This window comes from Papilio machaon, chromosome 10 (assembly GCF_912999745.1).
Source record: "Papilio machaon chromosome 10, ilPapMach1.1, whole genome shotgun sequence".
Classification (NCBI taxonomy): Eukaryota; Metazoa; Arthropoda; class Insecta; order Lepidoptera; family Papilionidae; genus Papilio; species Papilio machaon.
Genome location: NC_059995.1, coordinates 8,005,527 through 8,021,871, shown reverse-complemented (window position 1 = coordinate 8,021,871; position 16,345 = coordinate 8,005,527). Strand labels below are relative to the sequence as shown.

General features: G+C 34.3%; 1 protein-coding gene across 1 annotated transcript; it reads left to right on the top strand.

Annotated features, from left to right (window-relative positions):
- Window positions 1–1,661: 1,661 nt before the first annotated feature.
- LOC106718045 lies at window positions 1,662–13,416 on the top strand. Its single transcript, XM_045679833.1, has 28 exons — window positions 1,662–1,772; window positions 2,087–2,272; window positions 2,503–2,631; window positions 2,847–2,976; window positions 3,132–3,337; window positions 3,519–3,648; window positions 3,896–4,029; window positions 5,518–5,662; window positions 5,741–5,898; window positions 6,166–6,224; window positions 6,339–6,432; window positions 6,592–6,977; window positions 7,046–7,258; window positions 7,365–7,656; window positions 7,824–8,033; window positions 8,125–8,480; window positions 8,560–8,833; window positions 9,010–9,162; window positions 9,960–10,049; window positions 10,143–10,189; window positions 10,395–10,506; window positions 10,699–10,913; window positions 11,064–11,202; window positions 11,469–11,502; window positions 11,576–11,623; window positions 11,924–12,074; window positions 12,614–12,774; window positions 13,295–13,416. The coding sequence occupies exons 1-28, from the start codon at window positions 1,662–1,664 to the stop codon at window positions 13,414–13,416; spliced, it is 4,485 nt and encodes a 1,494-aa protein (XP_045535789.1).
- The last annotated feature ends 2,929 nt before the right edge of the window (window positions 13,417–16,345 follow it).

Genomic DNA, 16,345 nt, shown 5'->3' with positions numbered 1-16,345 from the left:
TAACAAAACAAACTTCCATCTTATTTTATACTAAGAATGGTAACTTTAAAATTATAAAGAAGCTATTTTTAAAATGCTTTGTTATTGATAGCGTTTTGATGCATGGAAATGTTATAACTTAGTAATGTAATAAAATGCACTTTTAATTTATTTAAATATTTAGACGGTATTTAAATGCCCACTCTACTATTTTCTTAATCTATGTCAAGGAGGAAGCAATATCAAAGTTATTGCATCAGAGAATCTCCTTCGATAGCTTTGGTGCACGACCGCGCCACTTCAAAGGGGTATTGACTTTGAGCCGCCCAAATTACAACTTAAAGCTCGACTTCTTTAGCGTAGACTTATTCAATGTCTACTTGTTTGTAGATATGATGGGGAACAACTCTACGACGACGTCTACGAAGTACTACGACAAAAATTAGATTTTGAATGGTTGCATAATAATTTTCTATTAAAAAAAAATCTACTTATATTGTGTGTACAATCCGTCAACTCAAAGCCTACATGTCATAAAATGTTTATCCCTTAAATTATTATTCTAAAGTAACTTTCAAGAACAATTTACTAAATTGTTTTCATCACATTATAAGCACAACAATTTCTGTATTAGTGCTGGAGTGGGCAAGACGTGGAAAAATTAAATTTAACGCCTGCCATTCCAACCATCCAACGTTGCGAGCTTCGCCTTAATACTCTTTAAAAGCTTTTGTTCTCAAGAATCATGTCACCGTCAAATTAAAGAGAACTAACGACCCAGCTTGACGCGCCGTCGGCTGTGAAATTTTCAGTTCAATGGATGGCTCTGAAACTTTCTTACTTTCGAGTAGTAAGTTTCATATAAAGTTTATTGTTAACTCTCTTGACGCCTAATGTGGTTTTCCAAACATATGAATACAAGTTCCATTTATCTGGAGAAACTTTAATTAAATAAACCCTCTAAGCAGTAAATTTTTAGAAGAGTTTCAAATCCAATTTTACATTGCAACCGTGAAGCATATACTGTTGAACGGTCGACTATTTCTGATGGAATTACTGCAAAATTTGCTGTATGATTCATTAAAGAATTTGATGTGAAGAGGGTTGCCATTTAATTAAATATTTGTACCATTATTAATAAGAATTGTATCAAAATAAAAATTGTCACATTTTTTTAAAAACTCTCGCGAAAATATGAATAAAACATGGTTAAACTTACCGTCACGTATAACTTGTTCACACTTTAAATTCCGTCAGAAAATCCTGTACAAGCAGTGCAGATGTTACCACTTGTTTTCAAATAAGAGGTTGTATTTTTGAATATAGAAAAGGCGATAATATAAGGAGAAGTATCAAAGAATATCTTCTCAATAATATTGAACAAGCTGATACCAATATGTACGAAAATTTATTTCAAATAAAGATATATTTCTTTTTGTCTCGACTTATTTTATAGCAACAGATATTCTTTTACTTTAATATGAAATTAGAATATAAAATATAAGTAATTTGTACAAAATTATTTTAATTTACCATTTATATTAAACCTCAAAGTTGTAATGAAAATTTCATTTTTCAAATATGAAGAAAAGTTTAATAAAATCGAAATTGACAGCTTAGTTTTCTTAGTAAATCTGAATTGCCTTATAATTACCTTATAATTGGTTGTATATTGAAAAATAATGAAAAAAACAGATGCCACTAAGAGTGTATTGGATATAAACTCCGGTCACACTGATTGTCCTTTCAGGGAATTCCGAGATAGCGAACTTTCGGTGGATTCCTGGGGACTGGTATGTATTTTCTACATGTTATTCATTGATTGTTACCAGGTGTTATAGCAGGTGGTATATTTATAAGTTTGTCAAAAATGAGCGTAATTAACGAGTTATTTAGGACTTTTATAATTGATTCAGTAACACGTCCGTTCAGTTCTACTCCGCCTGCTCTAATGCTCAGTGGCGCCTCTGTACTGCATGTCAGCGTAGTCGCAACTTCTTTATACGTCACAGGATCTAAGTGTACTAGAATCATTAAGGGCAGCAATCCTGCTACACTAAACCACTTTTTAGTCATTAATTTTTTTAGTTTTGTTTTATGTTTTAAGGGTCCACTGGATTATAAATCTACTTTGCGACTGGCCAAAGGGGTATCCAGGACTCATACCGAGCATGTGTGGGTGGACTCACAGATCCAACCACTCCCAAGATCGGTGATGAAACGTTTGCACGGCTGGGTGAGGGCCGAGGACTTAGCGCAGACTCTGTGGGAGGCAGAAGTTACAATCTTTGATGTGAGCATCTTCATTGATATGATTTACAAATTTTCCAATGGCAGCCAGTAGGTTTTTGCTCTATTTTCAGTATGTAGTTAGCTTTAGAAAAAATAGCGGAAAAATGTGACTAAATTAGGATTTCACCAAGTTAGCGGTACTAATAATTAAATTCTTAAATTTTTTGTCATAGTCATCCTTCACATTTACCAAAACCGAAAATTCAATATCGGTATATTTTGGTTCTTTAGGACAACAATGGTGGGTCGATGTCCGTATCAGATATTCAGTTTGCTTACTACCCAGTGCTGCAGATGTCTTCATTCTGCAGAAAAGTCCTATCCTATTGTTACATACTGGAGAGGGCAGAGGATTTTACAGTGAGTTTTTTTTGTAAACATTGGTACTAAGCTCGTGCTAGGATAATATCCTAAGATCTAGGCTCGTGCTAGGATAATTATAAGCCATATTGTGGTTTTCGATAATAATCAAATGACTGGATTCCAAATAATAACAAGGTGAACGAAAGTTATTTTTTGTGATCGTGCAGTTAACTATGAGGTTATTGGTGAAAATATGATCCTTGTTCCTGCAGGTGGAGCATCAATGGGAGAACTTCGTATTTAGCATACCACCAGAGGGCTGGCGAGCACGCTATCACATTTACTCGCCAGGCTTGAAATATGGCGGTGGACAGCAACATCGTCCTACTTTATCAAAAAACGGTAACAACAAAAATTATATGTAATGTTATCTTCTTTCTTAAATCGAATCCATAAATTGTTTCATAACATTATAACAATCTCTTAAACAGTCCATTAAGGCTAATTTTCGCGTACATGAGAGTCCCCAATATTATAACTTCCTATAATTTTGTTAGGCTGCTACCTCGTCAGATTATACTATATCGGTGCTTGGCGCTGCGTGTGGGTGAGCGACCAGATTCCAGTCGATGCGATGGATTGCCCGCTGCTGCCTTTTGCACCGTTCTTCAGTCAGAACGCAAAACAGTCAACTCAGACTAAACCACCAGTTCCCTTTATGTCCAACCCTACTGTTCACCTGTGGCCCCTATTGTTATGCAAGGTAAAGAACATGTTAGTTGAGGTGAAATTAAAAAAATAGGTTATGTCATATTTTTGGTTTTGACTTGGTTTATCTAATAGATTTTTTTTTAAACTGGCATAGAAATAATTCTGTTTAAATGGAGAATTAGTATAAATAAATTCCAAAAGAATCATAATAAAGTAACTAATTATATTACCAGGCCCTGTTGAAACTGGCTGCTCCTAGCATGGAAGATGTGGATTCTTCTTTCACTGAAGATCAAGTCCTTGCTGAATTTGACATCCTACATGCACTCACTGGGGCTTTGAATTTGACTTACAACTATGATGGTAACTTTAAATTGTGAATTTTAATAAAAGGCAACATTGGTAACAACGTTTAAGTTATAAGTGCTTAATATTTTTTCTGACATTTTGGCTTGTTGACAGCATTTTGGCCTGTGCTATAGGATCAACGTCAGACCAATATAACATTAAAGCACTACAATTTCAAAAGGAATTTTATAAGAGCTAAAAAATTACGATTCTGTCACTCTTTACAATTGGACCATGATTACAATCGCCATAATGTGTTTAGATGCTGATCGACTATGGAAACTAATTACTTCAGAAGTACCACTTTTTTCATGGGATGACGACGATGATACCCTAGCAAGCACCATCAGGCCTAAAGCAAAGAAGCCCAATGTAAAGGAAACGGCAGTTTTTAGGGTAGATAAAATACTGTCAAATTTTAATCTACAGCTATTGAACAAAATAGGAGTACACATTCGCATTACAAAATCTCAGAGCATAAAATGTACTTTAGCACCTTCTATACCTTTTCAGCAGAGCTGGGCATTAACTCGTTAATCCGTTAATCGTTAATTAACGAAGTTAACATTTTGCTTAACGGATTAACTTTTAAGTTAACTTCAAAAAGTGTTAACGCTTTTGTTAACTTCCGTTAAACTCAACTTCCGTTAATAAAAGTCCGTTAATCGTTAAATTAGTAACTTGGAGACGTGCTGTCATTTTGTTAAAATTACGTGCCACGCCACACTCGTAAGTTCAACTGTGTTGGGCGACTGTCGGCGACTCGAATGGTGAACGAACGAGTTGATAATTGATATATGTGAAGTTCGCGTGCAAGTGTGATGCATCAGAGCGTCCGGGAAAGACGTGACCAACAGGACAAAATCAAAAGAAGGTTCGAAATAGTATATTTCATAACGAGTCTATAAAATCTATAGTATCTATCTATCTCTCTCATCTAGTATGTAATAGCCCACATTCCGAACGCTCTTCGTCCCTGCAATACGTCACTTTTTAAGCAACTGTATTAAGAACACTTTTTTACTCGTGCTTTTTCTTTAGCTTTTCCAAACTCGTGCGTTCTCTTTCCCAACTGTCAAAATAATATCTATTAAAAAGAAAAAACCAACCACGAAGTTTTTATGATTCATGCAAATATTTCTAAAAAGAAGCTCTTAATTTATTACAATATCAGATTTAATGATTTGATTCAATGAAGTAGGTTGGTTTCATATTATTTCATCTCATTAAATTTTATTTTCATTTCATATCAATAAAAATAATCTACCGAAGAACAACGAAGTTGTTTAGGCATAGTTCCCCTTGCCTACCCAGAATGGGTGAAGAAAACAAAAAAAAATCTCTGTTTGTATTTTAGTTAGTTGAGTTTATTGTGTTTTTATTATTATATTAAATTGCTTCATTTTTTCGCAACTGTATTAAAAATAGTTGTTTAGTACATGGGCGGAACTGTCATTACAACTTGTGCCAACTGTCAACTCTCACCTTCGGCTGCGCCTCGGCTCGGGTAGACATTTGTCGGAACACTTTGCAATGACAGGCTTTCCGCACTCGTAATGAAATATACTATAATGCATTCATACTTGTCTCCAATACTAATGTCATATAGAATTAAGATTAATTTTTATATTAATAAAAAGTAATGAAAAATAATTTTCATAATTAAAATAATCAAAGTAATATTTTAAACAAGTGTCACCACCATAAGTGTTAAAGTAGTATGTATAATTTTGGTATGGTTAACTGTTAACGATTAACTTTAACTTGCGTTAAATTTTCGAGAATTTAACGCTTTAACGATTAACGAAGTTAAATTTTTAATTAACGAATTAACGATTAACGAAGTTAACATTTCGATTAACTGTGCCCACCTGTGCTTTTCAGCATAGGTCAATTACATCAATTTTCATTAAAGACACGAGAGAATTTCCCCCATATTACTTACCTGGTATAACACCAGCTTTTGAGATGAGTCTACTGGTGACTATGGCGAGAGACTTGCCGATAAAGAAACCATTGCCAGAGCCAGGTGAGGTTATTGACCTTAAAGAGTGTGATCACATAGATTAAAGTGAATCTTGTATACTAAAAGTTTACAAAATTTCAGAGGTTGCTCCATGGAAACACTATAGATGGGTAGATTGGGCTCGGAATCACGGTTTGTACGAAGCTTATGATTGTCCTAGAACGAAGTTTGTTAAATTAAATGGCTTACTGAAACTATCGCAGGCCCCTCACTTGTTGGATGTTCAGAGTACTGATTCGGTAAGACTCGTTAAAAGGGAATAATTCTTCGAATCATCTAGCGCTTTTCTTCGGAGGTTGGAAAAAGTTTAGTGAATGAGGTGGACCTTAGGCGTTCCTCAACATAATCGTTATTCAGATCTATACATTCTAATACTTTTTTAATTATTGTTTTATGCTTTTTGTTTTAAAATACGGTTAAAGCGTTGAAAACTTTTTTTTCCTATTTAATATTTTTTCATAGTTAACTTTTTTAAGCATTTTTTTAACAATATTGTACTTGCACAGATAACATTTGGTTTCCGAGAAGAACAAGCTCGAACTAACCCTGCGGTAAGGAAACCTTCGTTCGATAAATTAAATGTCAAAACAACATGTCACGTGTTATGTTACAGTGTTTTACAACTCTTTGTGAACGATATAAATAACGTAGTATACTTTATTGCTTGTGTATAGATCAGGAAGGCTGGTAAAGAAGTTACCCGATCATTTACGAATCATACGATGTCTCCACAACTCAAAGAAGAGTTACGCGAATGGGTTAAATTTGATATGGTAATAAATTATTTTGCAAACATTTAGATTGTGAACGTATCCACTTACGTGATAAGTATCGAAAGGTACCAAGTTCAAAAATCGACCACTTTCAACTAAAATACTGCAAGTAATGGCTTTTATGCAACGGAACTGTTATTGACTTGATATACTTTCCAGATAATGAACGTCTTGAAGAACATAAGTATCCTATGCTATCCGTCGATGTTTCAACTTAGTTCCATAGCCAGCAATCCTCCGATCCGCATTACGAAGGCGCCTCCAAACAAACAGCTTGATATCCCCGCATCTAAAACATCACCACTATATCTTCAGATAGATGGACCTGAAGAAAATGTACTAAAAGTATCTTGCGGTATGCTTCATCCCCGAGTATTTCTTCATGCAGGTCTACCAATAGACTGCTACGTAGAACCTGGTTATGTGCTTATAGAGAAATTCAAGTGGTTCGAAGACTGTGAACTACCAAAACCAAAAGTCTATTTACAGACTCGAGGATACGATGCAACGGAAGTGTCATTTGAGCCGGGGAGACATTTTTGTAGGTTAGTTAAATAATTTACTAAGATATTTTGAATTGAATAGTTTAAATCAAATGCATGTGACTTCTTAGATTATGGGTTCATTCGAGAGTTCCATGGCACGTGATGACAATGAGTGAATCTACAATATGTGTGGGCACACGTGACGTTATCCAAGCAGCCGCAGTGCGCGAGTGTCCGTGGGCGTCAAGGTTCCTAAGCGCCCTTGGCTTGGCTTTCCAGAACTTTGTTCGGATAAGTAAATCTGCTACAGTTTTGAATACATTCGATAAGGACTTTTACAGGTATGCTGTTTCTTTGAGGACATAAGATAATTTACATGGTGACCTAGCGGAAAAACTTACAAACTTTAAACCCAAATCGTTAACTTATTTTGTTGTAAATTCATAGGTCCTACCAACCTGACTTGGATTGGAACATTCAAGAAGTTGGTTACGACAAACGTCTACTTCATTGGATGTTCCGTCAGGCGTTACAATCAACGCTGAAGAAAAAACTTGCTCCATACGAATATCGTTTAGTTTGTATATTTCTTCAACGTTATTTGAAGGATCCTGATTTTGGACTATCCAAGGACATAACACCTTATGTATCAACTACTCAATGGTTGGCCAACGACCCGTGCGACTGTATGCCGGAAACTGAGGAATTAGTACTTTACAGATTTCAATATACTGAAATTGTAAGTGATAATTTCAAGATATGATTGGGTATTAAAACATTCTTAAACAAGCTTTTACTTTTAGGATATAAGAAGGAAGTGTGTGCAAGTGACACATTTTACCAAAAAATTATATTTTGAAAAAAAAAAGTTATGTTTAATTGCCTAAGTTTTTAAAACAATTTCAGACACCTGAAGATATAGGCACTGAATCATTTAGGCAAACCATCTGCGAAACAGCTGAAGAGACTTTATCGTGTGGCCATCTAAAAACCATTAGAGAGATGAAAATAAGGCGGCATGAAGCGGCGAAAAAGATACAAGCGCTTTGGAGAGGATTTAGGACAAGGAAAATTATTGATGCTCGCGAAACTGTGACGCCAGAGATCGTGAAATATGTAAGTTTAATAGTTTTTTAACAAAAATAATAAGAAATTGCTATCGATAATAAATATTATTTTTTCTTAATTATTATTTGTTACTTTTAAGCTAATGGATAATGCGTTTGGTAATCTGGAAGCTTTATCAGGGTTGATGAATGAATTCTTCATTATGTTCCCTGGTACAAAAAACGCATACTCCGTAGCCTCTGCATTGACCGGGACTTTTGGTTTGAAGCAACACACTGGCTCTGCTCATGTTTCTCCAAAATGTGTCTGGATTCCTTTCTTTCAAGTGGTGTTCTATTGCCACGGTCCTGTTAAAATCCATTTCGATCTCCAAAGTGTAATTGGAACTATTAAAATTAATTCTATCATAGAAGTTTATGATAACGATACAAAAACACTGCTACCACAAGCGTATAATACACATTTCACTTATAATTTTAATCCAAATATTAAAGGGTAAGTTTAAACTTTATAACTAAAGAGATAAAGGTGTATTTAGCTAAGCATGGTGATGTGTCGATTTTTTTAATTGTAGGTATACTATAATCGGTCATGGATCTCTGAAACAATCACTTAACATCAACACCGAGGCCCATTGGCAATTGAATGTAATGTCCAACATTGCCAACATCTTTCACGTATGTGATAATGATGTCGATGGTTGCAAGGAACAGTCTGTACCCTCGGCTACAAAAGTACATATAGAGGAAATATATCTTCCCAATCAAAGAAACATTTTAGGTGGCCTACAAATTTCTGTACACAAACAAGAAACGATTTGTTTTAGAGCATCAGTAACAAGTCCGGATGTAAGTTCTTTTTACATCTCTTACTTTAATTAAATAAAGGACAGTTCCCGTAGCTGAACTGTTCAGTTTAAACAAGTTTGGGTCTTTTTTTTTAATTTGGACAACATGTTTTATATATACATTTTTCAACAATGATACAATTCAATCAATATTTGATAAATGTTTTCTTCCAACAGCTAGAAATAGTAGCTATACTTAAAACGAAGAATCGTAGCGGTCAAACACAAGAAGTGGCGAGATACACTGGCAGAGGAGAGTTGTACTGGCCGTATATCAGACTGCAAGGGGAACAGAGACCTACGCATAAAATTACCTTACTCACAAATACGGTAAAATCATCTTACTAATGTTATATGTGAAAGTTTAGCGAGATAGATGTTTGTTAGAAGTCATCACCGTAACGGCTCAACGGATCCTGATGGAAGACTCAGAGCTATAACGTAGTCTGGAAGAAGACATAGGCTACTAAGTTTTTTTTTTTAAATCACGCGCGGACAGAGTTGCGTGCGCCCGCCAGCTGTTTGCTATATAATACAAATACTTCATACGCCTTTGTAGTAACCTGTACTACAAAGACAAATACAATAGACTACTATTTTTCAGTTGTTTTAACTGTAAAATTTTAAACGGAGATATCCTTTTTCCCTTCCCCCCTTTTCTTATAAGTAAAGGATGGGAAAGGGAGGTGGATTTGATGGAGGAGGAGATGCATAGGAAGGTTAAATATTCTCTTTTTGTGCGTCTCCTCCTTCGTTGATTGAGGGTAGGCAACGCATCTGCAATTGTGAATGTCTATGGGCAACCTTCGCTTCGCAATTTCGGCGAATTCTTGTGTCCGCTTGTTCGTTTGCCACCTTGTAATATAAAAAAATGATGAAAATTTAATTGGAGATATATTTCTAATATACAAGTGCAGAAATGTTTAAAACTACAACCCTCACATTACATTACACTACACTACAAAATACAACAATACACTATTTGTCGCTTGCGGCTTTGGCTGTGTGGAATTAAAAGTAAAATGCGTTAATAATCTATGTATTCCAGAATGGAAACTTGTTTCATTTAGATCCGTTCAGCTATTAATAATATTTTTTATTTTATAAAATTATTATTATTTTTGCAGTCTCCTGGCGATTCAAGTGTGCGTACGACACGTAGTGTGAGAGGTAGTAAACCTACAACCGGGTCACTCAAACATAGATCAACTTTCAAGGTAATAGCGTAATGTAGAATCCAGACTACAAATTAAATGTTGTAATTGCTTTGTGGTTTTTATATTTTATTATAATTATTGATATTATTTTAGATTCGAGACCCCAGTCTAACACGGGATATAAATACTTATATAATAGAGTAAGCATTTTCAATTTATTGTTGAATTAAGTAAAAAAATTATGAAATCGAGTGAAATTAAGATAACCAAAACTATTGATTTAGGTTCAGAAAGAGATTAAAAAAACAGTGTCAATATGTAAAAGTTCAAACAATCTCCATTGTTTGAACATTCAGAAGTCAACAAAGTTGTTTTATAGTTTTTTGATGCAGCTGTTTTTATCAGAGTCCGAGCATCAAAAGGATGGCCACTAACAATACCACAGTGGAGAAGGGTCATCGAAATTCAAAGTCAATCGGGTTATAAAGATATACACAGAAAAACATTAAGAGAAAAGGTGAAGTGGAAAATAATAGTCTAAGATTTTTTTTATATTCAGAATCTTCTAAAGTAGTCCACTTATTGGCACAGGCAGAATCATGTTCTATTTTTAAATCCGAATCTGACGCGCACATGAACAAAAGATACCACGTTCATAAAGACATTTCAAAGATGTGTGTAAAGTATTATATCATGATTATAATTGCAGCAATCATTTCAATCAAGTCTGAAGGAGAAGCGAGACAGTCCGAGGGTGAACGATCCACTGCCCGGCGATGCGTACGTTGAGATGGAGTGCTCGCTGATCGCTGAATCCGGGGCGACGGCATGTCGTGACGATTCTAGAGAACTAGAGTTTATTGCTATAGCGAGGTCCTGGGATGCCAAAGACCCTGGTAGGAACTTGAGAGGTGCAAAGATTAGGTAAGCTAGAAGTAATGTAAAATCTTCTTTAGTTGAAGTAGTCTATGATGGAAATTGGCTTGTAATTGGAACTGCAAACAGAAAGTTTTGTTTGTCTATAATTAGAAACATTATGTACCGTTGTATGAATGATTATTAAATTCGTTTTAGAAAAGAATTTCGAGAGGAATACCTTGATTTGCCAACACCACCTGTTACTGAAATTGTTGAAGGGAAGTTCAACGAGGTTATTATTTGTATATTAAGAGTGTTAGACGCCAGCAATAACGACAATCAGTTGCACGAATGGGTTCTACCATGACTATGATGAGTTTGCATACCGGAGGCCTAAGTTTATAATAAGGCGGAAGCATAGTATATTCTTTTTCTTTGCGTCCCCTCAATCGATTGAAGATAGGTAAGGCATCTGCGGATGTCTATTGACAGCGGTCGCTGTTTCTGGGAGTTCAGGTGGCCGCTTGCTCGTTTGCCACCATACGATGTTTCAAAATGTATCTAAAAAAAAATAATTTTGTTGGTATGTTCAAGTAGGAATAATGGTAATCCGTTTTTCAGATGTCTGATTTTGTCTTCACTGACGAAAGCCAGGGTAAGATATTTACATCTACATCAGGAATAGATAATAAACTGATATAATTCCAATATTATTCATTTATTTCCAGATGCTTCATCAAGTCGACAACTTCCAACCCCAGCTTCTAGTTCTCCTGGTATTGTTTTGATGTACACAATCCCACTAATTCCTCAAAAACTTTTGCAATCACACACTATAAAAAACCTATTAATCTTAAAAAAAAAACAGTTAACTATCAACACGGATTAGCAAATTCATTTCTTTTCACTTACAAAGTTAATTTGTGTTGATAATAAGAAATCCAGAGTTCGTAACAGTAAAGACACTTAAGAAAGACAATTTGGACATATTAATAATGATTTGTCTAATATTTTTTGTACGTTTCATACGAAGAGGTATTAAGATTCCATCATTAAAGTTTCAGCTGTACGTGTAGGACTTAAAAAGGATGAGCATAAAACTTCAAGTAAATCGTTAGAGGTTAAGGATGGAGCTAAATATCTGACCATGCCAGATGTATTGAAAGACAAATTCAAGCCTCTAGATTTTATACCTCTATGTACGAGAGAACAAACTGAAGAAGAAAGGTTAATAATGAAAATTCTCAAATCTTACGCTAAAGAAAATTTATATAAGTCAATTTTTTTTGTAGCTAAGACATGTCAAGAGTTTTAGGTGAACCGATATAACTACGGAATATAATAATTGAATTGTAGATTTCTACTATAGAAATAGTAACGTATAGTCAAAACTATCTTTGAAAAAAATGGAGAAATCTTACTAATATTATAAATACGAATGTTTGGATGGATGGATGTTTGTATGAAGGTATCTCAAGAACCGCTCAACCGCGATCTCGCTGAAATTTAGCACAGATGTAGGCCATAGTTTGGAAGAACACATAGGCTACTTGTTATGTTTTTTTTATTTCCGCGCGGACGGAATCGCGAGTGACAAATAGTATGATTAATACAAAGGATTACGGCGAAGGAATTTCGTGTTTTTTTAGCAATTTTTATTAAGAGTATATTATTTTTGTCTACTTTTAATGTATTGATTTTTAAAATAAATGTTAAATATAAATTGGTGTTTAGTAGTATATATACATTTAAATTGTATTTTTTAGTATTGTTATAACACCAGAAATGACAGAAGCATCGAGACGGGCCCGCGACGCGCAGATGGTGGCTGCGATAGAGCGCATGAATCAACTCCAAGCTTATTACGAGGCCAATATATTAGAAGTGCAGAAGACGCGATGCGATATACTTGAAAAACTTTTTGTTGGTTAGTATCACTTTAAACTATATCCACTGCCGAAACAGCTTTGCAAGTATCACTTTCTATAAATAAATATCATAGAATATAGGTATATTAAAAATCCACATTTTTATCTACATGTGGTAACTCAAGCATTTTTTTAAATGATAAAAGTGGCAAATGATCGAGTGGCCTCATACATTCTCATAGTCATCCGCAATTGCGGATGACTACCTTTCATAAAAAGGTAACATTTCCTCTATCTATGCGTCCAATCCTCCGTCAAATCGACTTCCCCTTCCCATCCTTTCCTTATAAGAAAAGGGTACTAAGGGAAACGCGGAATTGTTTCCACTAGACGCCTGTGCTCAGTGGGGCCGTGGTATTTCACCGGTCGAGCTGGCCCATTTTTGCAACAGATGTTGCTGGCGTCTACCACTGTTAAATTTTCTTTTACGAGCTTATTGATATCGAATTGAAATAATAACACGTTAGCCGATCTTAGTGTTTTTACTGCCTCAAATGAACCTATTTTTAACCTATCTAGATTCACAATGGACCCAGGGTTTAAGTGAAGCGTTAGAGGCTAGGGATCTTACTCTGACCACGGTTGAATCGAACAAAAATGCCTCTCTCACACGCAGGAAGCATGAATCGAAAACAAAATAGAAGTTTCTATGAATAAGAGAAAATTAGAAGAATATTTTATGTTCCGATAAGAAAAAAATGTTGATTTCTTTATTCAAATTACATTATTCATGTTTATTTCGCTTTTTTATTATTAACCTTATGTGATATTTCATTCATAAGATCGTCTTAAAGACTTATTAAAGCTGTCTGATGTTTCAAATGTCGTTGAAAATAATGAGTGTAGTATTTAAATGAAAAACATCAGAACATTTGGAATGGTTTCGTTAGGTAAGATATTCTCATTACTGTCTGAAGTGTCGCAAAGTTGAACGTTAATTAAACATTAATTTGTAATATGTAACATTAAAGCATATTAGTATTTGCTGGCAATTGCTACATTTAAATAAAAGCGATATTTAATGTTTTAAAATAGCCTTAATAGAATGGTATAAAAGATCCTAAAAGATATCACAACTTTTGAATTTTTCTTCATTGCATTTTGTTGGAGTGCGCTACGCACACTGAATGCCAGAATACATCTCATTTTCTGAATGAGTTTTCTTTCCCAATTTTTCTTTGTGATAATTTAAAAAGTTTGAAGCATTGTAAATTAGAAACGTGAAGTTAATAAAGCAGCGTTACACCCCCGTCGCGTCACGCCCCCTAACGTTGACTGCATTTTGATGAGCCTGCTAATGTTTCGCCTCGTTTTCGACATAGTAATATTGCTCGTGTTTTCAACAATCAAGTAGTCACTTATTTATTTATTTACCCGACTGAAAAGACGGTAATGTTTTAGAGTTTTCATTATTTAAATATTTTATTAGTATAGACAAATCTGAACAAAGTAAATAGTTGTCACAAAATTTAATGGATTTATTATTGGTGCCTCTTATGGCATTAAATATTCTATCAAGACTACATTGGTTTATCAAGACATCATTATAATATTTACACGATGATCAAATCACACAATATGCTTCCAGAAGTATCTACACATACACCCATATTTGCACGAGTTATAATTTATCCCTTACCAATAAAGAAAACCCTATCTGAATGTATATTGTCATTTCGACGCTTTATGTAACATAAAAGATGGAATAAAGTGAAAAGATATTCTGTGAGGTCTATTGAGGTGAATAAATAACTTCTCGTGGCGTTTGAGTGGCGGCATAAATCTAACGGTGTGGGTAATTGCGAAAGTTTTCTTGAAACCGAAAGAGTATACGTATTTTTGTTACAAACAAAAGATTATTTTTCTTACGAGACTTGATTGCACTTTATATGAATACAATAATATTATCCAGCTTTTTTAAGTTCTTTTTTGCAAATAAAAGTATTTGCGCCTTGTTTTTTTCGTATAGCAATATTCCTTTCTGTCTATAGTAATATTATAAAAGGAAAAGAAAGGAAAAGGTGTGCTTGTTTGTTTGCTTTGTACAGGTTCCGAAAGTCCTGAACCGATTTGAAACATTCTTTCACTGTTAGGAAGGTTACACCGGGTAACATAAGGGATATGTACATAAATAGATTTTTTTAATGCCGCGGGGACGAAGTAGCGGGCAACTGCTACTATAAGTAGATCACCGATCAAATGATTAAACATATGAAAAACTTAATATTTAGATAAAGAGAATGTTTTATGTAACTATGTCAAATAGAATGTACCGTTTTAAACGTATTCACGTCAAAGCGCTTTGATCTGAAACTTGAGTTGAGGAAATTTTCGTATTTGTTTCAGAAAGTAAAAGAAATAACAAAGTTGTTCAGAATTTCCGGACTACATTGTTACTTGCTCGGTAAAGGCGAAAAAATAACGATGTGTTTAGTTATGTTGTTATTGTGTGTTGTTATGTGTTGCAATTATAATAATTTTTATGTTTTATTCGTTGATGTATATTCGAATGCGTTTTGACAATTCATATTTTGTTTTTTATATCTTTTGCTATTTTAAAAATTCAGGCGCTGCTGCAACAAATTATTTCGTACGCGTAGTTCCGATAATATTTTCGCATTCTATGTTTATTATTTATAATGATTCGTTTATTTGACTGCAATTAATAGAATCAATAATATCAAATAAGCTTTTATTTTCACCGGAATATGTCAGCTATAAACTAAAATATAGAACAATTGTTCTTACAAATATGAAGGCGAATAGATTCCTGATATAAAGGACTAACTACTAACTTCTTTAAAAATAGAACAACACATAACCTAAATGAGCTCGTACAGATTCATAAATGTCACGCTGATGACGTCACACTCAGCCTCGCAGTTTTTTTTGCTGTAACACCTGTTTATGAATGCATTATCAAGTCCGATGCATTTTTATTTAGTCCATTATTAAGCTTCATTCTGAGGCTTATATTTAATTTTTGTGCTATTCAATACTAAATCTGAGAAACAACATTTTAGAACTAAATGCAGACATATAAACAAGGTTTTTATTTTGACGGTTTTCACGTAAATTCGTATTTTAATATCGATTTAGGTCAAACGTTATAGTTTCCGTTGTTATTATATTATATTAAATGTCATTTGTATTGAACATTGGACTTGACAGTCTAAAACAATATTGAAACCTATTGAGACTGGCAGCCGAGGCCGTTCACACAAAAAAACCTTGTCGTTCTCAAATCGCAGTTTGCAGTCTTTGTTTTGAGCAACGCTACGTTTGTTCGATTGTTAGATTGGGAAATTAATAACTAAGGTAAATGATAATTGTATATAATTATAATTGTGAATTGTTAAATATTATAGTTAGTAATAGATCCTGTCTCTGTGATCACACGGAGAAGTGAAAGACAAAAATAAATCATAACAAACGCTACATTGTGTAAGTAGTGTGTGTGCCGGAGGCCTAACTTTGGTTCACTTCCACTTCCCATCCTTATAAAAAGAGGATGGGAAGGGGAAGTGGATTTGTCAGGAGGAGATGAACGCACAGAAAGAGCATATATCC

What these genes read in the sequence shown, in the direction of transcription:
- LOC106718045 (XM_045679833.1), top strand. Translation starts at nt 1,662, where the DNA reads ATGAAAAAAACAGATGCCACTAAGAGTGTATTGGATATAAACTCCGGT. An exon ending in GAAACCATTGCCAGAGCCAG is followed by an intron (nt 5,663 to 5,740) that starts GTGAGGTTATTG and finishes ACAAAATTTCAG; the next exon opens with AGGTTGCTCCATGGAAACAC. An exon ending in CCTGCGGTAAGGAAACCTTC is followed by an intron (nt 6,225 to 6,338) that starts GTTCGATAAATT and finishes TGTATAGATCAG; the next exon opens with GAAGGCTGGTAAAGAAGTTA.